Genomic DNA, 22,140 nt, shown 5'->3' on the forward strand with positions numbered 1-22,140 from the left:
ACACAGAAACATAGAAACATAGAAGATTGATGGCAGAAAAAGACCTCCTGGTCCATCTAGTCTGCCCTTATAATCTTTCCTGTATTTTATCTTAGGATGGATCTATGTTTATCCTAGGCATGTTTAAATTCGGTTACTGTGGATTTACCAACCACGTCTGCTGGAAGTTTGTTCCAAGGATCTACTACTTTCAGTAAAATAATATTTCCTCACGTTGCTTCTGATCTTTCCCCCAACTAATCTCAGATTGTGTCCCCTTGTTCTTGTGTTCACTTTCCTATTAAAATCACTTCCCTCCTGAACCTTATTTAATCCTTTAATATATTTAAATGTTTTGATCATGTTTTTTTCCTGAACGCCATCACACTGCTAAACAAATAATTCCTTCAACACTGTCAAACTATTTGCTAAGTCTACACTACTATTAATTTTCTCATCATCATTCCCATCTCCTCCCACAAATGATGGTATGACTATAACATTGTTGCTTGTATTCTTACTATTTATATTGACTGGTTCCTAATATGATTGGATTGCTTATTTGTACAATGTGGCTATCATTAAGTGTTGCACCTTATGATTATTGATGAACTTTTCTTTTATGTACACTGAGAGTATATGCACCAAGACAAATTCCTAATAATAATAAAATTCTACTCTATCCTATCCTATCATATCCTATCCACTAAATGGATTTAATTAGGAGAAAATGGGCAGTGTATAACGCAATTCTATTCTTTTGCATTACGAGGGTAACTATACAGTAGTCCCTCACCTATCGCTGGTGTTACGTTCCAGACCCGGCCGCGATAGGTGAAATCCGCGATGGGGAATTTCTCCTCCTTCCCAGCTCTTTCTACAACCCCAAGCACACCGCCGCTGCCACCAACCACTAAGCGCGCCTCCAAAGACTGCCTTCTCGGCACTGGTGAGACGGGTTGAACGAGGGGATGGGCCTCCGCCGGAGCTCAGTGCCCGCCCCGCTCATCATACGCCCAGCCGCGGGCTGGTTGGCTGGTCCTGCCCTTCCAAACTTCTAAGCACCGTATCTGTGCCAACGCTGACTTCAAAACCCGCAATGAAGTGAAGCTGTGGTGGGTGAAGCGCGATATAGCGAGGGACTACTGTATAACTATATAATTCAGAAGTGTAAAATGTCTGTAGTCTAAGGAGATACTTCATTTTTGAAAGTGGCACAGAAGTTTGCAAACTGGCCAGTGGAAAACCTACCAATTATAAATTTTATCTGATTTATTTTTTAGACTTGGTTCAGCTAATCAGGGACAACTTTTATCCTGTTATACAGTGGTACCTCGTCTTACGAATGCCTCTTCTAATGAACTTTTTGAGATACGAACCCTTACGAACGCAAGCCACTGCTGCTGGGATGAAGGGGTTTCTTTTTTTTTTCTTTTTTGAAGAAAGAAAAGGGAGGGGCTTTTGGAGATGGAAACAGTTTGCATTAACAAAGCTAGGAGAACGGAGTGCTTGCAGAGGCACTGAAAGGGTGTCTTGAAGAAAGAAAAGGGAGGGGTGGCTTGGAGAGGGAAAGACTTTGCATTAACAAAGCTAGGAGAATGGAGTGCTTGCAGAAGCACTGAAAGGGTGTCTTTTGAAGAAAGAAAAGGGAGGGCGGCTTGGAGAGGGAAACAGTTTGCATTAACAAAGCTAGGAGAACGGAGTGCTTGCAGAGGCACTGAAAGGGTGTCTTTTGAAGAAAGAAAAGGGAGGGGCGCCCCCTTGCCTTTCTTCCTTCCCACTCACCCTTTAGCCTAGCCTTGCTTCTTCCACCCGCCCCCTTTAGCTGCTCCTCCCTGCCCTCTGTTCACCTCCCTTCTGAAGTTTGGGAATTTCCTGAAGGATTTGCACATGTTATTTGCTTTTACATTGATTCCTATGGGAAACATTGTTTCGTCTTACGAACTTTTCACCTTACGAACCTTGTCCTGGAACCAATTAAGTTCGTAAGACAAGGTATCACTGTATTTACATACAATGTCTGACACAAGTGAGTCCCTTCTGGATTTTCTATCATGGTGCTCAGATCCACACTACCTGCATCTCCCCATAAGAATGGAGGAAAGCCATTTAAATAAAAAGGTACTTATGAGAAAGTCCAGTGTTGCTGAAGTTGTCCAGCTTTAAGGCACTAGGGGGAAAGGGAGCAGAAAGGATACCAAAGCATATCTAGTGCATTTATTAAGAATTAGGTCAAGAAAAGACAGAACTATTCTTATTCGTCAGCTTATTGAAATCTACAGACCTCTTAATGTCATGTTTTAACTTAAAGGGTGTTTTCATAGTTCTCTCTGCCCACCTTTCTCTTTTGCTCTTTCAGTCTTACTTATTAAATCAGTGAAAGCCTAAGTATGACTCTTCAATAAATTGTGCTATGATTTAGAAAAGTAAAATAATGCAATAAAGTATTTTCTCTGCAGACTAATTTGTACATAAAGCCCCAATATTTGGAAGAGCAAGGGAATTTTCTTCTTAAGTCAGATTGCTAAAAATGAATCCAGAAAAGTTAGGTTTTCTATGTTACTTTTAGTATTAGATGCTCTTTGGTATTCAGATCTGGTCTTAGTAAAATGATGTAACATTTGGGGATGACGATGCAGCCCAGCAGCCCAGCACTGGACACCAAGATGGAAAAGACCTGCACAGCCACCATGTATTTCCCTTTGGTGCTCAAATATGTTGGCACAAAGGAGATCCAGACACTGCAAAAGACCAGCATGCTGAAGGTGATCAGCTTGGCTTCATTGAAGGCTCCAGGCAGGTTTCTGGCTAGAAAAGCCACCGTGAAGCAGATGGTAGCCAGGAAACCCATATAACCAAGGACTCCATAAAACATGGCAACAGAGCCTTCATTGCATTGCAGGACAATCTCTCCAGGCTGGGAATGCATGTCCGAATCTGGAAACGGGGGAGAAATTCCCAACCAAAAGACAGAAATGGCAATCTGGACACTAGAACCAGAAATAACAATGGAGTTGGCCAAAGCTTTTCCTAGCCATCTCCTCATGGTGTGTCCAGGCTTTGTGGCCAGGAAGGCCAACACCACTGTGATGGTTTTGGCCAACACAGAAGAGACAGCAAGTGAGAAAATAATGCTGAAGGTTGTTTGACGGAGAAGGCAGGTGGACCTTCTTGGCTGACCAATGAAGAGAAAGGAAGTCAAAAAGCAAAGCAGGAGGGAGACCAGGAGGATGTAGGAGAGGTCCCGGTTGTTGGCTTTGACAATGGGAGTTTCTCGATGTCTAATGAAGATTCCTAACACCACAGCAGTAGTGATGAAGAAATATAAGATAAACGAGATTAGGATGATCCCCAAAGATTCTTGGTAGGACATGAAAGTTATCATTTTAGGGATACATTGAATTTTGGCAATGTTCGGATATTGATCTTCTGGACATGTCTGGCATTCTTTGGCATCTGAAAAGAAAAAGTATGTAGTAGAAGTTTTTCTTTTTCCATTTGGTCAAATACCCTGTTTTGTGTGAAAGCTCCTTCCCACATGCTTGAGGTGGAAATTTTACAAAAATGATGAAGCATGGGAATAATGTAAGTAAAGGGAGGCCATTCCTCCTTCCATCACCAGCAGTTTTCAAGATAATATGGCAATTCCCACCCTAACAAACTTAAAGGCAAAGTTAAATATATCTGTGAGCCTGTTCTGACCAAGCCTTCACAAGTAGAGATAAGACATTTAATGAGTAAAAGTGCTTTTTATAATAGTACAGTAATAGTCTTTTATTCATAGGGATAAACAATAGATCAAAGGTAATTACAGTGTTCCCTCGATTTTCGCGGGTTCGAACATCGCGGAAAGTCTATACCACAGTTTTTCAAAAACATTAATTAAAAAATACTTCACGGTTTTTTCCCCCTATACCACGTTTTTTCCCGCCCGATGACATCATCTGTCATCGCCAAATTTTTGTCCGCCTTTAATAAATATTTTTTTAATAAACTTTAATAAATAAAGATGGTGAGTAATAATCTAAATGGTTGTTAAGGGAATGGGAAATTGTAATTTAGGGGTTTAAAGTGTTAAGGGAAGGCTTGTGATACTGTTCCTAGCCAAAAATAGTGTATTTACTTCCGCATCTCTACTTCGCGGAAATTCGACTTTCACAGGCGGTCTCGGAACGCATCCCTCGCGAAAATTGAGGGAACACTGTATAGTCCCATCAAACCTGGGTTTATCCAAGAAATCTGAATTGCTTCTTGTATATAGGTGAAATTCAAAAAATTAGAATAATATGCAAACGTTTGTTAATTTCAGTAATGTACCTTAAAAGGTGAAACTTAATATATGAGAGAAACTCATAACATGCAAGGCATGATTTGTCATCATTGTGATGATTATGGGATACAATTCATAAAAATCCCAAATCCCCCATCTCAGAAAATTAGAATATTACATGCGATAAAAAACCCCGATTGTGCATAGAACAATATCGGACCTCTGAAAAATATAAGCATGCATAACTATTCAGTACTTCAGTACTTGGTGCACATTTTTCCCAGCTGGTGGGTGTTGTGTTTGGGCTTGGGCCAGCCATTGCTCCCACAGAGGGGAGAGATGTGGCACAAAGTGAGTGCGAAAGCCTGGCTGACAGCCAGGAAGACGTGGCAGACAGCCATGAGGATGAGGCCACTGGTTCAGAGGAGTTGGCAGACAGCACGTAGGACTCAGCAGACAGCCCAGGGGATTTGGCATGCAGTCCCTCAGACAGTCTGTCTTCCTTGGATTCCTCTGCAGACCAATTCATAGACATGCGTAGCCGAAGAGCCATGCAAAGGAGGGCTCACTTGAAGGATTATTACAGGTGATCAGAGTAGCACCTGGGCTGGGTGTGGTTCTTATACTGAGAGCTGGGTGTGGTTCCCTTAATGAGGGCTAAAGGTATAAAAGGGAACAGAGGCACAAGGCAAACTGTGGCTATTTATCTGTGTTACTTTGTGGTTCCTGCTTTGAAGTTTCTGTTCCGTGCCTTTGGATTTCAACCCAGCCTTTTCAGGCACGTGGGAGATGAAACCTCTGGGACTTGCTGTTTGCTCTGAAGATTCAAAGGACTCCTGAAACGTTTCTGCTCCATGCAGGTTGTCTTTGTTTGCTTTTTCCTGTGTTTTGTATTTGGCTGAATTATGCCTTGCACTATCATTATTTCCTGACACTAAGGACTGTTTTGGTTAACCCTTTTTTGTTTGTTTAATACAAGTTTGCTGATTAGAAGAGCACGTGTGTGTTTGATTTCTTTTCCTTGGACTGTTATGAATTGCCTGAGCCCAGTCAGGCAGAACAGTGGGTGAGTGAGATTTCTCCCATGAAAACCATCATACTAGTTGGTGACTGCAGGGAGAATGTCACTAATGGCCTTTTCCTTAGGATCAGACTGGTGAAAGTAGAGTGTCAATGTTTTGATGCAAATCTCAGTCCTTTTCTAAGTGCACCAATACATGGCACACACCAAGGCATGGCCCAAGGGAGAAAGTTTATGGCTTGGCATTATAGTACTACTTTGTTATTCTAGTGAAAGCTGTTTGAACATGTAGATGTTGCTAGCTTTGCCAAAATGCACACACTCAAATACACCTCCTCTGAAACCTGCCTTTTTCTGCAGCATCACCCACCTTCTGAAATGGAAATGGTCCCTTCTCCACAAGGAAGGCAGTCATAGCAGCAAAGAGGTTTCCCTTCCCGAGGCACTTTGGCAAACCCTGGATGGCAGCTTTCCACACACTTGGAAGAAGGCAGGGCCTGAGCAAAAGAGAGAGAGAGAGAGATCAAAGAAATGGGATAGATGTTATTTATTTGTAGGCATGAGGGTTCAAGAGTATAAAGTAATTCTTAAACAGTGTGCTGAACCTCAAGCCGCACGAATCCCAGCGACCAGTTAGGTCCCACAGAGTGGGCCTTCTCCAGGTCCTGTCAACTAAACAATGTCGGTTGGCGGAGCCCAGGGTAAGAGCCTTCTCTGTGGCAGCCCCGGCCCTCTGGAACCAACTCCCCCCAGAGATTAGAATAGCTCCCACCCTCCTCGCCTTTCGTAAGCTCCTCAAAACCCATCTCTGCCGTCAGGCATGGGGGAACTAAGATAATCTTTCCCCCTAGGCTTCTATAATTTATGCATGGTATGTTTGTATGTATGATTGGTTTTATAACAAGGGTTTTTAGCTGTTTTAGTATTGGATTTTTACATTCTGTTTTTATTACTGTTGTTAGCTGCCCCGAGTCCACGGAGAGGGGCGGCATACAAATCCAATAGATAGATAGATAGATAGGTAGGTAGGTAGGTAGGTAGGTAGGTAAGTAAGTAAGTAAGTAAGTAAGTAAGTAAGTAAGTAAATAAATAAATAAATAAATAAATAAATAAATAAATAAATACTGATTTTATGACTGATTCAACTAGCTATTGCTTCCTTGGTTAGGTCTCACTCTGTTCAATCATTCTATTTCTTCAGGGTTTCCCATGAAGCTATTCTGTTAACAGCAATAGCAATAGCACTTAGACTTACATATCACTTTACAGCGCGGCCCTCTCTAATCTTACAGAGTCAGCATATTGCCTCCAACAATCTGGGTCCTCAATTTACCCACCCTGGAAGGATGGAAGACTGAGTCAAGCTTGAGCCTGGTGAGCTTTGAACTGCCAAATGGCAAACCACCAGCAGTCAGCAGTAGTAGCCTCCAGTATTGCAATCTAACCCTTGCACCACCGTGGCTCTGGACTCAGCTTCAGTGATCTGATGGTGCTTTGTAAATCTCAGGATATTTTAAAGCTTCCGGTCACAATTCAAAGTGTTGGTTATGACCTATAAAGCCCTTCATGGCACCGGACCAGATTATCTCAGGGACCGCCTTCTGCTGCACGAATCCCAGCGACCAGTTAGGTCCCACAGAGTGGGTCTTCTCCAGGTCCTGTCAACTAAACAATGTTGCTGGGCGGGACCCAGGGGAAGAGCCTTCTCTGTGGTGGCCCCAGCCCTCTGGAACCAACTCCCCCCAGAGATTAGAATTGCCCCCACCCTCCTTGTCTTTCGTAAGCTTCTTAAAACCCACCTCTGCCGCCAGGCATGGGGGAACTGAGATACTCTTTCCCCCTAGGCCTTTACAATTTTATGCATGGTATGTCTGTATGTATGTTTGGTTTTTGCAATAAGGGTTTTTAATTGCTCTAATATTAGATTGTTATATGCTGTTTTTATTACTGTTGTTAGCCGCCCTGAGTCTACGGAGAGGGGCGGCATACAAATTCAATCAATCAATCAATCAATCAATCAATCAATATTTTAAAGCTAAGGAGCTTTCCCCATTTGCACTCAGCCCTGACTTAAACATGCCTTGATTACTTTGTTATTTATGTTGCCTCCCTAAGACACTGTGTTATTATGTACAGTCCACAAATAAGGTTGACTTAAGTTGACCTTGACAATTTCCACCAGCCCCATAACTTATCAAATGGGTGTCGGGAAAGATCCATGTTCTTTTTGTCATTCTGATCCCTCTTGTGGACCTTTATAGACTTCATTGCATTGTCGTGCCAACCTAACAGTAAAGATAACAGTCTTCATGTGAAATCAAGAATGTCCTCATGATGTTTATGAAGGTATGTTAAGTCACCAGTATAAGAATAATATTGATAATGGAGAGAGGTGAAGTCTTTTGGGTTTTCCAATTAGAAAAATGAAAGATATTCAATAATAATAATAATAATAATTATTATTATTATTATTATTATTATTATTATTATTATTATTATTTATTGGATTTGTATGCCGCCCCTCTCCGTAGACTCGGGGTGGCTAACAACAATGATAAAAACAACATGTAATAATCCAATAATAAAACAACTAAAAACCCTTATTATAAAACCAAACATACACACAAACATACCATGCATAACTTGTAATGGACTAGGGGGAAGGAATATCTCAACTCCCCCATGCCTGGCGGTACAAGTGAGTCTTGAGTAGTTTACGAAACACAGGGAGGGTGGGGGCAGTTCTAAATCTCCAGAGGGAGCTGGTTCCAGAGGGTCGGGGCCGCCACAGAGAAGGCTCTTCCCCTGGGGCTCGCCAAATGACATTGTTTAGTCGACAGGACCCGGAGAAGGCCAACTCTGTGGGACCTTATCAGTCGCTGGGATTCATGCGGTAGCAGGCGGTTCCGGAGGCAGTAAAGTTATTAAAGATGGACAAATTAAAGGCCTTTTCTCACCCACCTTGTCCAGTAGGCTGAGGAGAGCAGTACCATCTTGATCAACAAAAAGCTTTAGGTCTGAAGATTCTTCTCTTCTCAGACTCCCAAATTTCCATCTCTTTATGAACTTATTGGGAAATATCATGGAGCTCATGATGTTTAAATCAGCTTTCATCTTGCCACCCTTGTCAAAATACACTCCACCCATGGAAGAGTTGTAAAAATGAGAACTTTGGAGGAAGGAGTGAAACTTGAACAAGTGAAGGAGGAGAAATAGAACAAATGGAAAAGAAGGAGAAGAAGGCAAAATAATTTTTGTTTGTTTGGATGGCTTCTCCTTATTCTATGCTTTGAAAAAAGCCCACCCCCCTGCCCCGTGTTAAAAACTTTGCCCAAAGAACAGTTGATCAGCTCCTCAGCTGTGTTTTGGGCTGAATCCACCTTCTGAGCATATGCAGAAGTGAAATTGCATGAAGAGACACGCGTGAAAGAAGCCAATTATCTAGGCCCTCAGCAGTCTGGTTTCAGGCCCGGCTACAGCACGGAAACTGCTTTGGTCACGTTGATGGATGATCTCTGGCGGGCCTGGGACAGGGGTTTATCCTCTGTCCTGGTGCTTCTTGACCGCTCAGCAGCTTTCGATACCATCAACCATGGTATCCTTCTGCGCCGGCTGGAGGGTTTGGGAATGGGAGGCACTGTTCTTCAGTGGTTCTCCTCCTACCTCTCCAGTCAGTCGCATTCGGTGTTAGTGGGGGGTCAGAGGTCGATCTCTAGCTTTCTCCCTTGTGGGGTGCCTCAGAGGTCGGTCCTCTCCCCCCTGCTATTTAATATCTACATGAAACCACTGGGTGAGATCATCCAAGGGCATGGGGTGAGGTATCATCAATATGCGGATGATACCCAGTTATACATCTCCACCCCATGTCCAGTCAACGAAGCAGTGGAAGTGATGTGCCGGTGCCTGGAGGCTGTTGGGGTCTGGATGGGTGTCAACAAGTCCAAACTCAATCCAGACAAGACGGAGTGGCTGTGGGTTTTGCCTCCCAAGGACAATTCCATCTGTCCGTCCATTACCCTGGGGGGGGGAATTATTGACCCCCTCAGAGAGGGTTCGCAACTTGGGCATCCTCCTCGATCCACAGCTAACATTGAAACACCATCTTTCGGCTGTGGCGAGGAGGGCGTTTGCCCAGGTTCGCCTGGTGCACCAGTTGCGGCCCTATTTGGACAGGGAGTCACTGCTCACAGTCGCTCATGCCCTCATCACCTCGAAGTGCAATTACTGCAACGCTCTCTACATGGGGCTACCTCTGAAAAGTGTTTGGAAACTTCAGATCGTGCAGAATGCGACCGCGAGAGCTATCGTGGCATGTATGTGTTGTATGGTTTTTAAATTGTTGGGGTTTTTAATGTAATTTTATTATTAGATTTGTTCCATTGTTATACTGTTTTTATTATTGTTGTGAGCCATCCCGAGTCTTCGGAGAGGAGCAGCATACAAATCTAATAAATTGAATTGAATTGAATTGAAATGTCACAATGCTTATGTACTATTAAGCTTCCTAAATCTGAACTGAGTTTCTACTCAGAAAAAAAATGAAACTGGCAAAGATTAGAATACAGTGGTACCTCTACTTGCAAATTTAATTTGTTCTGTGACCAGCTTCTTAAGTAGAAACGTTCGTAAGTAGAAGCAATTTTTCCCATAGGAATCAAGGTAAAAGCGAATAATGCATGCAAACCCAAAATAAATAGATAGATAGATAGATAGATAGATAGATAGATAGATAGATAGATAGATAGATAGATAGATAAATGATAGCAGTGTTCCATGATCTCAGGGGTTGCCACAAAGAAGAGGGAGTCAAACTATTCTGCGAAGAGTCTGTGGAGAGGGGCAGCATACAAATCTAATAAATTATTATTATTATTATTATTATTATTATTATTATTATTATTGCCTTTTGTAAGCTCCTTAAAACCCACCTCTGTCGTCAGGCATGGGGGAACTGAGATATTCCCTTCTCCCTTGACTTATAAAATTTATGCATGGTATGTCTGTATGATTGGTCTCTTAAATTAGGGTTTTTTAAATTAACTTAAATATTAGATTTGTTTATATTGTCTTATTATTGTTGTTAGCTGCCCCGAGTCTATAGAGAGGGGCGACATACAAATCTAATTAATAAATAAAATAAATTATTATTATTATTATTATTGTTGTTGTTGTTGTTGTTGTTGTTGTTATTATTATTATTATTATTATTATTATCCAAAGAACTTGAGGGTAGGACAAGAAGCAGGGGGTGGAAACTAAACAACGGGAGAAGCAGCTTGGAACTAAGGAGAAATTTCCTGACAGTTAGAACAATTGATCAGTGGAACGGCTTGCCTCCAGAAGTTGTGAATGTTCCAACACTGGAAGTTTTAAAGAAGATGTTGGATAACCATTTGTCTGAGATAGTGTAGGGTCTCCTACCGAAGCAGGGGGTGGAATAGAAGACCTCCAAGGTCCCTTCCAACTCTGTTGTTGTTGTTGTTGTTGTTACTATCACATTAATTTTAGAATTTTTTAAAAACTCCTTGAACTATTATTGTTTTGTACCTAGGAGAGACTGACTGTTACATTTGCTCAAATCTCAGCATGGTGCACTGAGCTATACAATCTATGCAGTTATAGTATCCAAACCACACATACGAACTGAATAAACAATCTCTCACTGCCAACCCACACTCAGTAAAAACCTTGGAATGCTAATATCGAATGACCTAAGTGCTAAAGCCCACTGCAACATTATCGCCAAAAAAGCTTCTAGAGTTGTTAACCTGATCCTACGCAGCTTCTGCTCAGGCAATCTCACACTACTCACAAGAGCCTACAAAACTTTTGCCAGACCCATCCTAGACTACTGCTCATCTGTCTGGAATCCTTACCACATCTCAGACATCAACACCCTTGAAAATGGCCAAAGATATTTCACCAGAAGAGCCCTTCACTCCTCCACTCGAAACAGAATATCCTACGAAAATAGACTTACAATCCTGGGCCTAGAAAGCCTAGAACTACGGTGCCTAAAACTCGATCTAAGTATTGCCCACAAGATCATATGCTGCAATGTCCTACCGGTCAATGACTCCTTCAGCTTCAACCGCAACAACACAAGAGCACGCAACAGATTCAAACTTAATACGAACCGCTCCAAATTTGACTGTAAAAAATATGATTTCAACAATCGAGTTATCGAAGCGTGGAACTGATTACCGGACTCAATTGTGTCAACCCCTAACCCCCAATATTTCTCCCTTAGACTCACCACGATTGACCTCTCCAAGTTCCTAAGAGGCCAGTAAGGGGCGTACATAAGTGCATTGGTGTGCCTTTCGTCCCCTGTCCAATTGTCTTTCCTTTCTCTCACTTATCATATATATTCTCTTTCTTTCATATATCCTCTCCTCTAAGTTCTCCCCCTTATATATATTACTACATGTCTATTTTTCTTCCTATGTATTGGTGTATTGGACAAATGAATAAATAAATAAATAAGTATTTAGCCTCAAGTAGAGGATAGAGACCTACAATGGAAAAGATAATACCTGCCATGGTTGCAGTTTATGAATTTCCTTCCTTCTCGTCTTCTCGCTTCTGGAAGAGTACGCAGTATTTAATGCCTGTGCTGTAGCCCAGACAGAATAGTAAATTTTGTAGTTGTCTAGGGAGAAGTTTCTTTCCTTCTCCTCCTTGGTCAGTTGGATCTTCAACTTCTCTTTCTCATTGCACCTCATCCTACCTTTCTTGGCCAAGGGATGCTTTAAATATGAACAATGAAACATCATATCTACAAATCTCCTAATAGATGGATAAAATAAGTGGAAATCATCCTGGTTTGCCCACTCTTTCTGGTGGGTGAGGAAGGAAAAATAAACAGAAGTGGTGAGTGTATTTCGTGGATTATATCTCAAATCCAACATAAAATCCCAGCTAGCTGTAGTGATCCAGACTTTGTCATAAGTGGGTGCTTTCACACGGTTAAACACGTCCTGCATAATACTTATTCCATGTAAAAAGGAACCTGGTTCTCCAAAATAAACAAAGACATTGACTTGTGTCCATTTGTAGAATTGTGTTAAACTAATAGATACCTTGATGGCAACCACAGAGATGGTTTGGGACAAAACCACACAAATTTCATTCCTTGTGAGCAGGGTTGTTAAAGTTCTCATGAAGGTTTGTCCATCATCATTGTCTGGAGCAAGGAGCCCAATTAAAATCCATCTGAAATGATGGAGGAGATTCACAATCCCTGAGTACCAGGTTCCTTCTGAAGGGACAGTCCAATAGAAAAAGGGGAACTGGGTTTTATCGCCTAGCACATGTGAAGCAAAAGTATAACTGATCTGAAAAGAAAAAGAAGGTATTGAGGGTCACTGTTTTGTCAGATCAAGGCCCAAATATTAACTATTCCAATTGAGGGGTAAAATGTTATTTTTCTTCTGGGAGAAAGGCTAGCCACAAAGAAAGGAAGGAAGGAAGGAAGGAAAGAAAGAAAGAAGGAAGGAAGAAAAGAAAGAAAGAAAGAAAGAAAGGAAGGAAGAAAGAAAGAAAGAAAGGACTTTTATATTGGAGTTGCTTCCCTTGTCATTTTGCCAATTGATATGCCCTTAAACAGGAACCACATTTTAGAGATCATTTCTTCCCTAATGACTAAGATGTCTTGATAGGTTGTCTGCTTAAATAAATCAAGATCATGGCACTCACTAGAATATATATCAGGAAACCTGAAATCGAGGAGTCTATCTGACAAAAACAAAGACTGTTTATTCACGGGAAATAGGCACGTGTAAAGCTTGCAACAATTCTGGGGAGTTAGAAAGCTGATGAAAGTAACAAAGAGTTTAGGCAGCTTGCAGACTTCAGCTAGAGGTTAGGAATAGAGATTTTGTTTGTTTGTTTGTTTGTTTGTTTGTTTGTTGTTTTTGGAGTTGAAAGGGACCTTGCAGGTCATCAAGTCCAACTCTCTGCTCAAGCAGAAAACCCTACATTACCCTAGCCATGGACCAAATAGAATGTGCATTAGATAACTCCCAGAGCATTCATTAACCAAGGTCTAGGAATAGGGACAGCTAGAGACCAATAGAACAAATTGTTAAATCATTACTAAGGAGAACAGCTACTTTGATTGAAAGGCATTTCAGCAAGGCAAATACATAAAAGGGGTCAATAATAATAATAATAATAATAATAATAATAATAATAATAATTTATTAGATTTGTATGCCGCCCCTCTCCGAAGACTCAAGCAAACTGCACCATTTAAATGGTGGCACATGCAACCTTGAATACAGCAAGGAACTGAAAAGGAGTAATGCAGCTCTAGTCCAGACTGCAGACATAAAACCTCTCCTAATGCAGGCTGTTTCTTGCAGTCATTGCTAGGCTTCCATGAAACAGTACCTTTAGTATTTGCGATTGCAAGTAGTGATAAGTTGATGACAGGCTGAGCAACTTCCTCATCTGGGGTTGGTATTTTTTTACAGTGCAAAACATGGACCCAAGCCAAATCCTAATACTTCACTGCTGTATTTGTAGCTGCCATAGCATGTTAGGATAGGATTACACTATATCTGGACTTCTAACGTAAATGCCTTATACACTCGGATTCCATTAGCCAGGACAGGAGTGTCGCGCTGGAAATTGCCAGCCCCCAACGACATTGAGAAACATCCAGTAGTTAGAGAGTTAATTCTGTCTAGTAAGATAGCTCCTCCTGTGTGATGTAACCTGTTTGCTCACATCCTGTCTCTTCTTGAAGAAGAAGGGCGGTCCTTAATTAGGAGACATCTTTCCTCTGTACATCCTTAGCCAGAGGATGTGCTTTTTATGTCTCTTCAGACTTTTATTGTTTTTATACTTTTCTAATAAAAAGTAACTTGTTCATTCGAACATGCTTTGTCTGTACTTCAATACCCATCACCTCTGGAAGCTCCCGGCTCACTCCTCACGGGCTGAGCGCCTTGTCTAAGGTAAGGGGGTCTCTCCATTCCGACATGGTAGCAGTAACAGTTTTTATTGAAGTAATAGACCCCGCTTACACCCCGTAAGCTTCCTAGGAATTTTCCCTAATGCCAGCGAAAAAGAAACGTAATCCTCTCACGCAATCCTACGTGGATTCCCTCACGAGTGACCAGTTGGCCCAACTCAAGGAGACAATTCGTGTAACCGATTGTAAAAGGAATCCTACAATGTCTTTGCACGATGAGAAGGAAGCTCTTCCAGCTGACGCCTGCACTCAACAAACTGTAAGTTTATCTTACTTGATTGATGATGTAGAAACCAGGGAACAGGATTGTAAAACTACCCAGGGTGAGCCCTCCGGCAGTCTTTCCATTAATCCTAGCGAAGATGAGGAGGAGGAAACGCTAACTCTCTTCCCCTCACAATCATCTGGCACGCATGTTAAGGCACAAGACAAGACAAGGCACCTAGATGATTTCAGCTCTCTCGCTTCTGCTAACATAAAGGGAACTTCCCTAAACTTGCAGACAATTGAGCAGCTCATTGAGAAGGATGAGAAGGAGATTCACGCTTTGGAATCAGTCTGTCTCCACTTTGATAACCTTCCTACAATGAAAAATATAGAGCAGCAAGAAATCTATTTCAGTTATTTAAAAAAGGCTGATAATGCCAGGACTGAATTACGATCTCTGAAGAAACTTCAGCTTAAACTTATTACAGAAAAGATGGAGGTTATGTCCCTGAGAGGTAGTTCACGTGCTCATTCTCCAAAGGGAGAGACAGAAGGAATCCATTCCTCCCACTCACCCCAAGATACGCATGTGCACATCATAAATCCTCCCGTGATCACACACTTCTTCCCGCCAGGCTCTAACATAGAACACATTCCTTTCCAAGAAGGGAGGGCTACCCAGCCCGAAGATAAAAAAATGGTCCCTTTGCAATTTAAAACTGCAAGCCGAGAAAGGGGGAGGCTTTCCCCCACTGCTACAAGTTACGCAGCAGCGGCCACTAGTGGATGGAATGCGCCAAAGGCACAGTTAATTCCTGAAACAAATGCATTTGATGTGAAGCCTAATGAATTTAGAGTTTCCCTCACAGCTAAGATGCAAAGGCAATCGGTCCCTCATGTTCCAGATTCTTCTGTTTCATCGCAGAGACCTCCAGTCTTTATCCCACAGATACAAGCGAAACTTCCCCAGGTGGAACAGCCACAAGGTTTGCCAGGAGGAGTTGGGGCTCAACCCCAGCAACTCCAAGCGGTCCAGCTGACTGCATCAACAAGGCATACCATCACCTCTCCTACACTGAAAGGTGAGTTTGTGCTGTTACCAAATCAACTGGATTTTAAAGTATGGCTTTGCAGGATAGGACTGATCTTTATACTCATGTCTATAGACTCTGATGTTTTGTTCAACCCATGTACTCCTGAATGGAAGAAGGTTGTTGACAGATTCAGCAGATATCCACTGCCTTTTAAATCTACTCAGAGACTCTGTAACATGCTAACTGAAGAAGCAGAGTTGCTGAACACTGGCCTTAGACCTATGTCAGCAGCATTTAAATCTAACTTGGCCAAGGGCGGTCAGCAGAAAACAAGTACTCCAAAGTACTCACGCCAGAAACCTTTTAAGAAGGATGACACTCGCAAATCTCCTGATGTGCAAAGTGTGAAGTCTGGCGAGACTGATCATCCACCTTATCCAACCCAGCCTAAAGGTGCACACAAGAAAGGATCTAGAGGAAAGAGTTCTGGAGCTGCAAAGTCAACTCCCAAAGACTCCAAAGATGAGAAACCTACTTATGTTGGTACCATCCACCTCAGCATTGTTCCTGACAAGAGTCCACTCTACGACATTCGTGAGTTATGGACCCTAGACAGCGGAGCAGCGGCACACATCGCGTACCGGAAGGAATCCTTCAGTGAGCTACACCCGACAGATGTCAAGGAAGTGTTTGGAGTTGGTGATCTACGTTCCAAGGTGGAAGGAAAAGGAAAAGTCTTCGTCAAAGAACTGGACTCCCTTATCTCAAATGTTTTCTACGTTCCAACTGCCAAGAACAACATCTTTAGTGGATATTGCCTGAGAGAAGAATTGAAGGTTGTAATAAACTATGAACTTGTTGACACCAACATTATCAAGGATGGCAAACTTCTTGCTACTGCCATCCCCATCAAAGGTGTCTTTTATTTGCAACCCAAACCTGCCAGCAAAGGTAGTGTAAGTATAAGCGTTCCAAAGGGCGTAAGCACAGGTCCAGAGAGAAACCCTGGTGCCACCGCTAGTTCAAAGGTTCCTAAAACCAATGAAACCCCTGAGGTTCCTAATGCTATTAAAAATGTTAAACATATGTTAACAAATAAATCTTTTCATTCCAGGTGCATTCACAGATGGCATCGTCGCTTGGGGCATGCTTCTTACCCCGTCTTAGCAAAGATGTCTGAATATGTTGATGGTTTCACAATTGATGGGGCTTGCAAGGTTTACCTAGATTGTAAAATTTGTAATTCTGCAAAATCCCGGCACTCCCCGGTCCCCAAAATTGCTGTCCGGCTGTGTACACGCATCTTTGAATTGGTCCATACCGACGTTGTCGGTCCATTTCGGCCTACTGTTGGTAAACGTAAGTATTTCTTAACTGTAGTTGACAGTTACTCACGATTTGGCTATGTTTTTCTTTTAAAACAAAAATCAGAGGCGTTTGAGGCTTTTAAAGGCTTCGCTGCAGAGATACTCACCCAACACGACGTCTGGATCAAGCGGATTCAAAGTGATCGTGGAGGCGAATTTATGTCACAACAGTTCCAAGGATGGATGGCCAGGAATGGAATCCGCCAGCAGACCTCATCACCCGGGACACCACAGCAGAATGGTGTGTGCGAACGCAGGAACGGGATTCTGCAGACAATGTTTCGTTGTCTCATTGAGGATGCAAACGTGGACTTTTCATACTGGGGCGAAGCATTAAGGTATGCTAATTACATTGTTAACAGAACATGGAGTAGCGTCATTCAAGACACTCCTTATTACTTGCTCCATGGCAAGCAACCTGACATTCAAAATATTTACATTTTTGGTTGTTATGCCACTGTTAACATTCCAGTTGAACAGAGAAGAAAAGGAGGTCCTGTGTCAGAAAGAATGAGATTCATCGGCTTTGATGAAGTCTCCAAGTACCACAAATTTGCTGACTCTCATCACAGAGTTTATATTTCTAATTCAGCCAAATTTGAGGAAGACACAAATTGGTCCAGTATACATAGTAATGATACTTCAGTTTATTTTCCTAAGGAAAGTGTGCAGAGTCCTGATGCCCAGGGATCTGTGCCAGATATTCCTGATGTTCCAGATGATGAACAGCCTTCGACAGTTGCCGAGGAAACCTCTGGTGATGAACTTGAAGGCGGAGATGATGATGAAGGATGGACCAGCGTTCCCAGACGTTCCAAGAGAACTACCAAAGGAACTCCTCCAAAGAGATTTGCACAGCAAGTATCTGATTCTCCTTATCTTTTTATGTGTAACAATCTTACACTTCCACCTGATCATTTTCACCAGATCAAACTTTTGCCTGACTCTGAACAAGAAAAATGGCATGAGGCTATGGAACACGAACTGGACTGTTTAAAGAAACTTAATGTGTTCCAGAAGGTGGAGCCTCCTAACAAGAAGAAAGTCATTGGCACACGCTGGGTGTATAAAGTCAAACAAAAACCTAATGAGGAAAAGCTGTACAAAGCTAGACTCGTAGCTCAAGGATTCTCTCAAGTTTATCCGGAAGACTACACAGACACATACTCACCCACAGTCAGAAATGAAAGTGTCAAGATTGCCCTAATAACTGCTGTTGCTTTGGGTTTAGAGGTTTTTCAGTTCGATGTAGAGACTGCCTATTTGAACGCTGATCTGAATGAAGAGATCTACGTCAAGGGTGCTCCTGGATTCCAGAACCGAGAAGGAGAGGTTTGGTCTCTGAGCAAGTCTTTATACGGCCTCAAGCAGAGCGCCCTCTGCTGGTACAAATTATTATCCCAAAAGCTAAATTCAATGGGCTTTATTAAGTCCGAATCTGATGGATGCGTGTTCACAAAAGGGCAAGGTAAGACTTATGAAATTGTTCTTGTTTATGTTGATGATATTGTTTATGTAGGTCTCAATGAAAGCACTAGTCAAACTTTTGCTAAGGGCCTTGAGAAACATTTCACCTTGAAAAGCCTAGGGCATATCAATGATTATCTAGGTGTTCAGTTTGAGAAAACTGAGAAGGGGTTCTCTCTTTCACAAGAAAGTAAGGTTGACCAGCTTTTGCAAAATTGTAACATGTCTGATGCGCATACTTGTCGTTCTCCTATGCAAACTGACTTTTACAGGTTAACCCGAGAAGAGTATCCTGATTTTGAGAACAAAATATTGTACCGGTCAGTGATTGGATCGCTATTGTACATCAGCAGCTGGACGAGACCTGACATTTCACTGAGTGTGAATCTACTGTCCAGATACGTTGGAAAAGCTACCACGTTTCATTGGTCTTGCATAAAGAAGCTGCTCAAATACATGAAGCTCACGAAAGGCAAGAAGCTGTACCTTGAGCCAGATCATGTTGGGTACCCTGAAGTGATTTGTTATGCTGATGCTGACTGGGCAAGTGACACAGAAACACGAAAAAGTACTTCTGGTTATATCATGTTTTTAAATGGTTGTCCTTTCTTTTGGAAAGTTAGGCAGCAGAAGTTTATTTCTTGCTCTTCAACTGAATCTGAATATGCATGTGTTTCTGATTGCTGTAATGCATTAATGTCTCTTTTTCCTCTCATTGATAGTATTTGGAAAGGTCCTATGACACCAATTGTTATTATGGAGGATAATATTTCAGTTGCATTCATTGCTGAAGCTGAATTTGTTGGAGCTCGTTCACGGCACATTCACATTCGGTATCAAAATATCCGAGAGAAGGTGAAAGATGGTTTCGTGAAATTTCAGTATGTGGCTACTACTGAGCAGATCGCTGACTTGCTGAATAAGCCATTGCCAGCTGATCAACATGAATACCTCACCAACAAATTGTGCCTTAAGTGAATTGATGTCTTGATGTCCTGATGTCCCTCTTGTCTCTGATGACTGACAAAGAAGGGGTGTCGCGCTGGAAATTGCCAGCCCCCAACGACATTGAGAAACATCCAGTAGTTAGAGAGTTAATTCTGTCTAGTAAGATAGCTCCTCCTGTGTGATGTAACCTGTTTGCTCACATCCTGTCTCTTCTTGAAGAAGAAGGGCGGTCCTTAATTAGGAGACATCTTTCCTCCGTACATCCTTAGCCAGAGGATGTGCTTTTTATGTCTCTTCAGACTTTTATTGTTTTTATACTTTTCTAATAAAAAGTAACTTGTTCATTCGAACATGCTTTGTCTGTACTTCAATACCCATCACCTCTGGAAGCTCCCGGCTCACTCCTCACAGGCTGAGCGCCTTGTCTAAGGTAAGGGGGTCTCTCCATTCCGACAAGGAGTGCACGTAGGTCACATAGTGAGTCTGCATTTCTGGTGAAATCTGCTTAAGGAAATGACTGGCCATAAAACGGTTCAAGCAACTCTCCTCGGATAACAAGAATGTGTCAACAGGAAAAGAACTGTGTGATCAAAAGACGCAATTTACATTCCCTGGGGTAAACAGGATGAAGGCTGTGATAAAAAAATCTTGCTTTGTGGTAAACAGGAGATAGCTGTGTTAACAACAAAAGGTCCCAGGAAATTGGCCATGAGAGACATTTGCTCAGTGGAAACTGGTTACGGGCCATATGGAGATAGGAAGGACTCGGAAGTTGTGTCATGTTTTAGAGTTACATTATTGGATGTTTGTATATCACTTGACATGTATGTGTAATCATTCCCATTTGCATATTCCCCCAATAAAAGGAGGCGCAAAGCTCAATACTGTGTCATTTTACCCAGAGAGAGATGTGTCCAAGTCTTCTTTCTAGGATTGGCATTCGTGAGTGACCCCCCCCCCCCCCCATGGCTGGGTTGCTCTAAGTCCCTCCGAAGACATCGTTCCCCTCAGGGACGTTGCAGCACCTCAGTATTGATGGTCAGGAAGATCCTGAACAGGCCCTTGCAACTAGGAGTCAGGCAATTTGCTCATTGGGACATTTCTGCAGGGAGGCAATGGTTCAGGCTAGTGTGCTCTTATTGGGCGATTCTTGCTTTATTTTCATCCAAGTCCCACATTTGCAAATATTTGCTCTATATTTCTTTTCAACAACTGCATTGTATATATACCATGTTTTATTATCATCTGATTAAAATGTACAGCATTCTCATGTAGCAAAAGCATAAGAGAATTTGGAACAGAGGGCACTGATATTATATGAACTAGGTTAGACACATTTTTTCCAGAACAATGCTTATTAGAAGCCTGTTGTAAAGGGAGAAGGCACAGCCCTTTCCACTGCATAAGCCTTTGTTCAAACTTTACTTGCAACTATTCTTTTTCCCAAGGGATCAGAATATCACTTATCAGAAGTCCACTGTGAGTGGGGAAGGGAGAAGACACTCTTTCACTCCACAATTCTCAACTCAATACTGATTACACATAATACTCACAATTCAGCAATAAATCCACACTTCATTGGGCATGAGCCGAACTGAGAGCATGACTGTCTTCCACAATTATAAGAAAACATCAGTTCTTAGGTGAGACTAAATTACGCCAGGTCCCAGCCACAGGATCTGCCTCGACCATTTTGCCAACATAAGACATCAGAGAAAGACACAGACCCGTCCACAATGCAATTCTGGGCATGACCCTTCCCTTGCGTTCAAATCTGGGATAGGACCCACCCTCTCTATCTAAGTCACACACCCTATCTAACTAACAACTGGCTTACCTCTGATCCAAAGTAAAAAGTTCGTATAAGAATAGGCTGGTGTCCTGAAGCTCCATGCAAGGAACAGTCAGGGGTCCTGGTTGGAAAACAGGTCTCTTCCAGCAGCTATCTTATCCGAAGTCACAGGCACCATCTGTTATAAAAATATCCAAACAAAAAAAGGAACTCAGACAAACCACAAACAATAAATCTTACTTTGAGATTCAGAGGTTTATTTTATGAACAATTTGGAACATGAACAGCCATCACAACACAACTTACACCAATAACCCATTGCAATGAGGTCCACTGACATAGCTGAATCCAGCAAGGATTAGCTATGGCCAGAGGCTCTCAACTCATCCCAAGATATTCTTTTATACTTTTCTGCATGCATTTTACAACTTACTTTTTTGTTCTGTCATAGTGACAGACAGTCTCCACATATACTGGTGTATATCTCAAACCTCTATCCTTTGTCTAGTTTCAGTTCCGTATTTCTCACAGTTTCAACGTTCTAATTCCAAATACAGTAATACCTCGTCTTACAAACTTAATTGGTTCCAGGAGGAGGTTTGTAAGGTGAAAAGTTCGTAAGATGAAACAATATTTCCCATAGGAATCAATGGAAACGCCAATAATGCGTGCAAGCCCATTAGGAGAATCCAAAATATTAAGGCTTAAAAAAAAAAAAGCGGCGGCCAGACAAAGCTGAGGCGAACACCTTTCTTCCCCCTTGAGCTCCATGAGCCTTTTCTTCCCGTTTTTGCCCACCTCTCTCTCCTCATCTCCCCCACACCTTTCTCCTCCCTTGAGCTCCATGAGCCTTTCCCTCCCGTTTTTGCCCACCTCTCTCTCCTCATCTCCCCCACACCTTTCTCCTCCCTTGAGCTCCATGAGTCTTTTCTTCCTGTTTTTGTCCCCCCTACTCTACCCAGCAGAGCGCCCGCTTTTGCGATCCTGGGATTTCCCTACAGCATTGCAAAAACGCGGAAGTCAGGAGGTGGGGTTTCCCATGGAGGGGAGCCTCAGGGGATCCCAGGATCGCAAA

At 42.3% G+C, this 22,140-nt stretch overlaps 1 protein-coding gene across 1 annotated transcript in view; it reads right to left on the minus strand.

Moving 5' to 3' along the window:
- Positions 1 to 2,533: 2,533 nt before the first annotated feature.
- Positions 2,534 to 22,140, minus strand: part of LOC139159085 (vomeronasal type-2 receptor 26-like) — a 29,028-nt gene continuing 9,421 nt past the window's right edge. Inside the window, exons 4-7 of the mRNA XM_070736449.1 lie at positions 11,807 to 12,607; positions 8,232 to 8,459; positions 5,641 to 5,767; positions 2,534 to 3,435 (exon numbers count right to left, since the gene is read on the minus strand). Of these exons, the coding sequence (XP_070592550.1) occupies positions 2,534 to 3,435; positions 5,641 to 5,767; positions 8,232 to 8,459; positions 11,807 to 12,607 (2,058 nt within the window). The remainder of the gene's footprint in view (positions 3,436 to 5,640; positions 5,768 to 8,231; positions 8,460 to 11,806; positions 12,608 to 22,140) is intronic.

The sequence above is a fragment of the Erythrolamprus reginae genome, chromosome 2, assembly GCF_031021105.1.
Source record: "Erythrolamprus reginae isolate rEryReg1 chromosome 2, rEryReg1.hap1, whole genome shotgun sequence".
Lineage (NCBI taxonomy): Eukaryota > Metazoa > Chordata > Lepidosauria > Squamata > Dipsadidae > Erythrolamprus > Erythrolamprus reginae.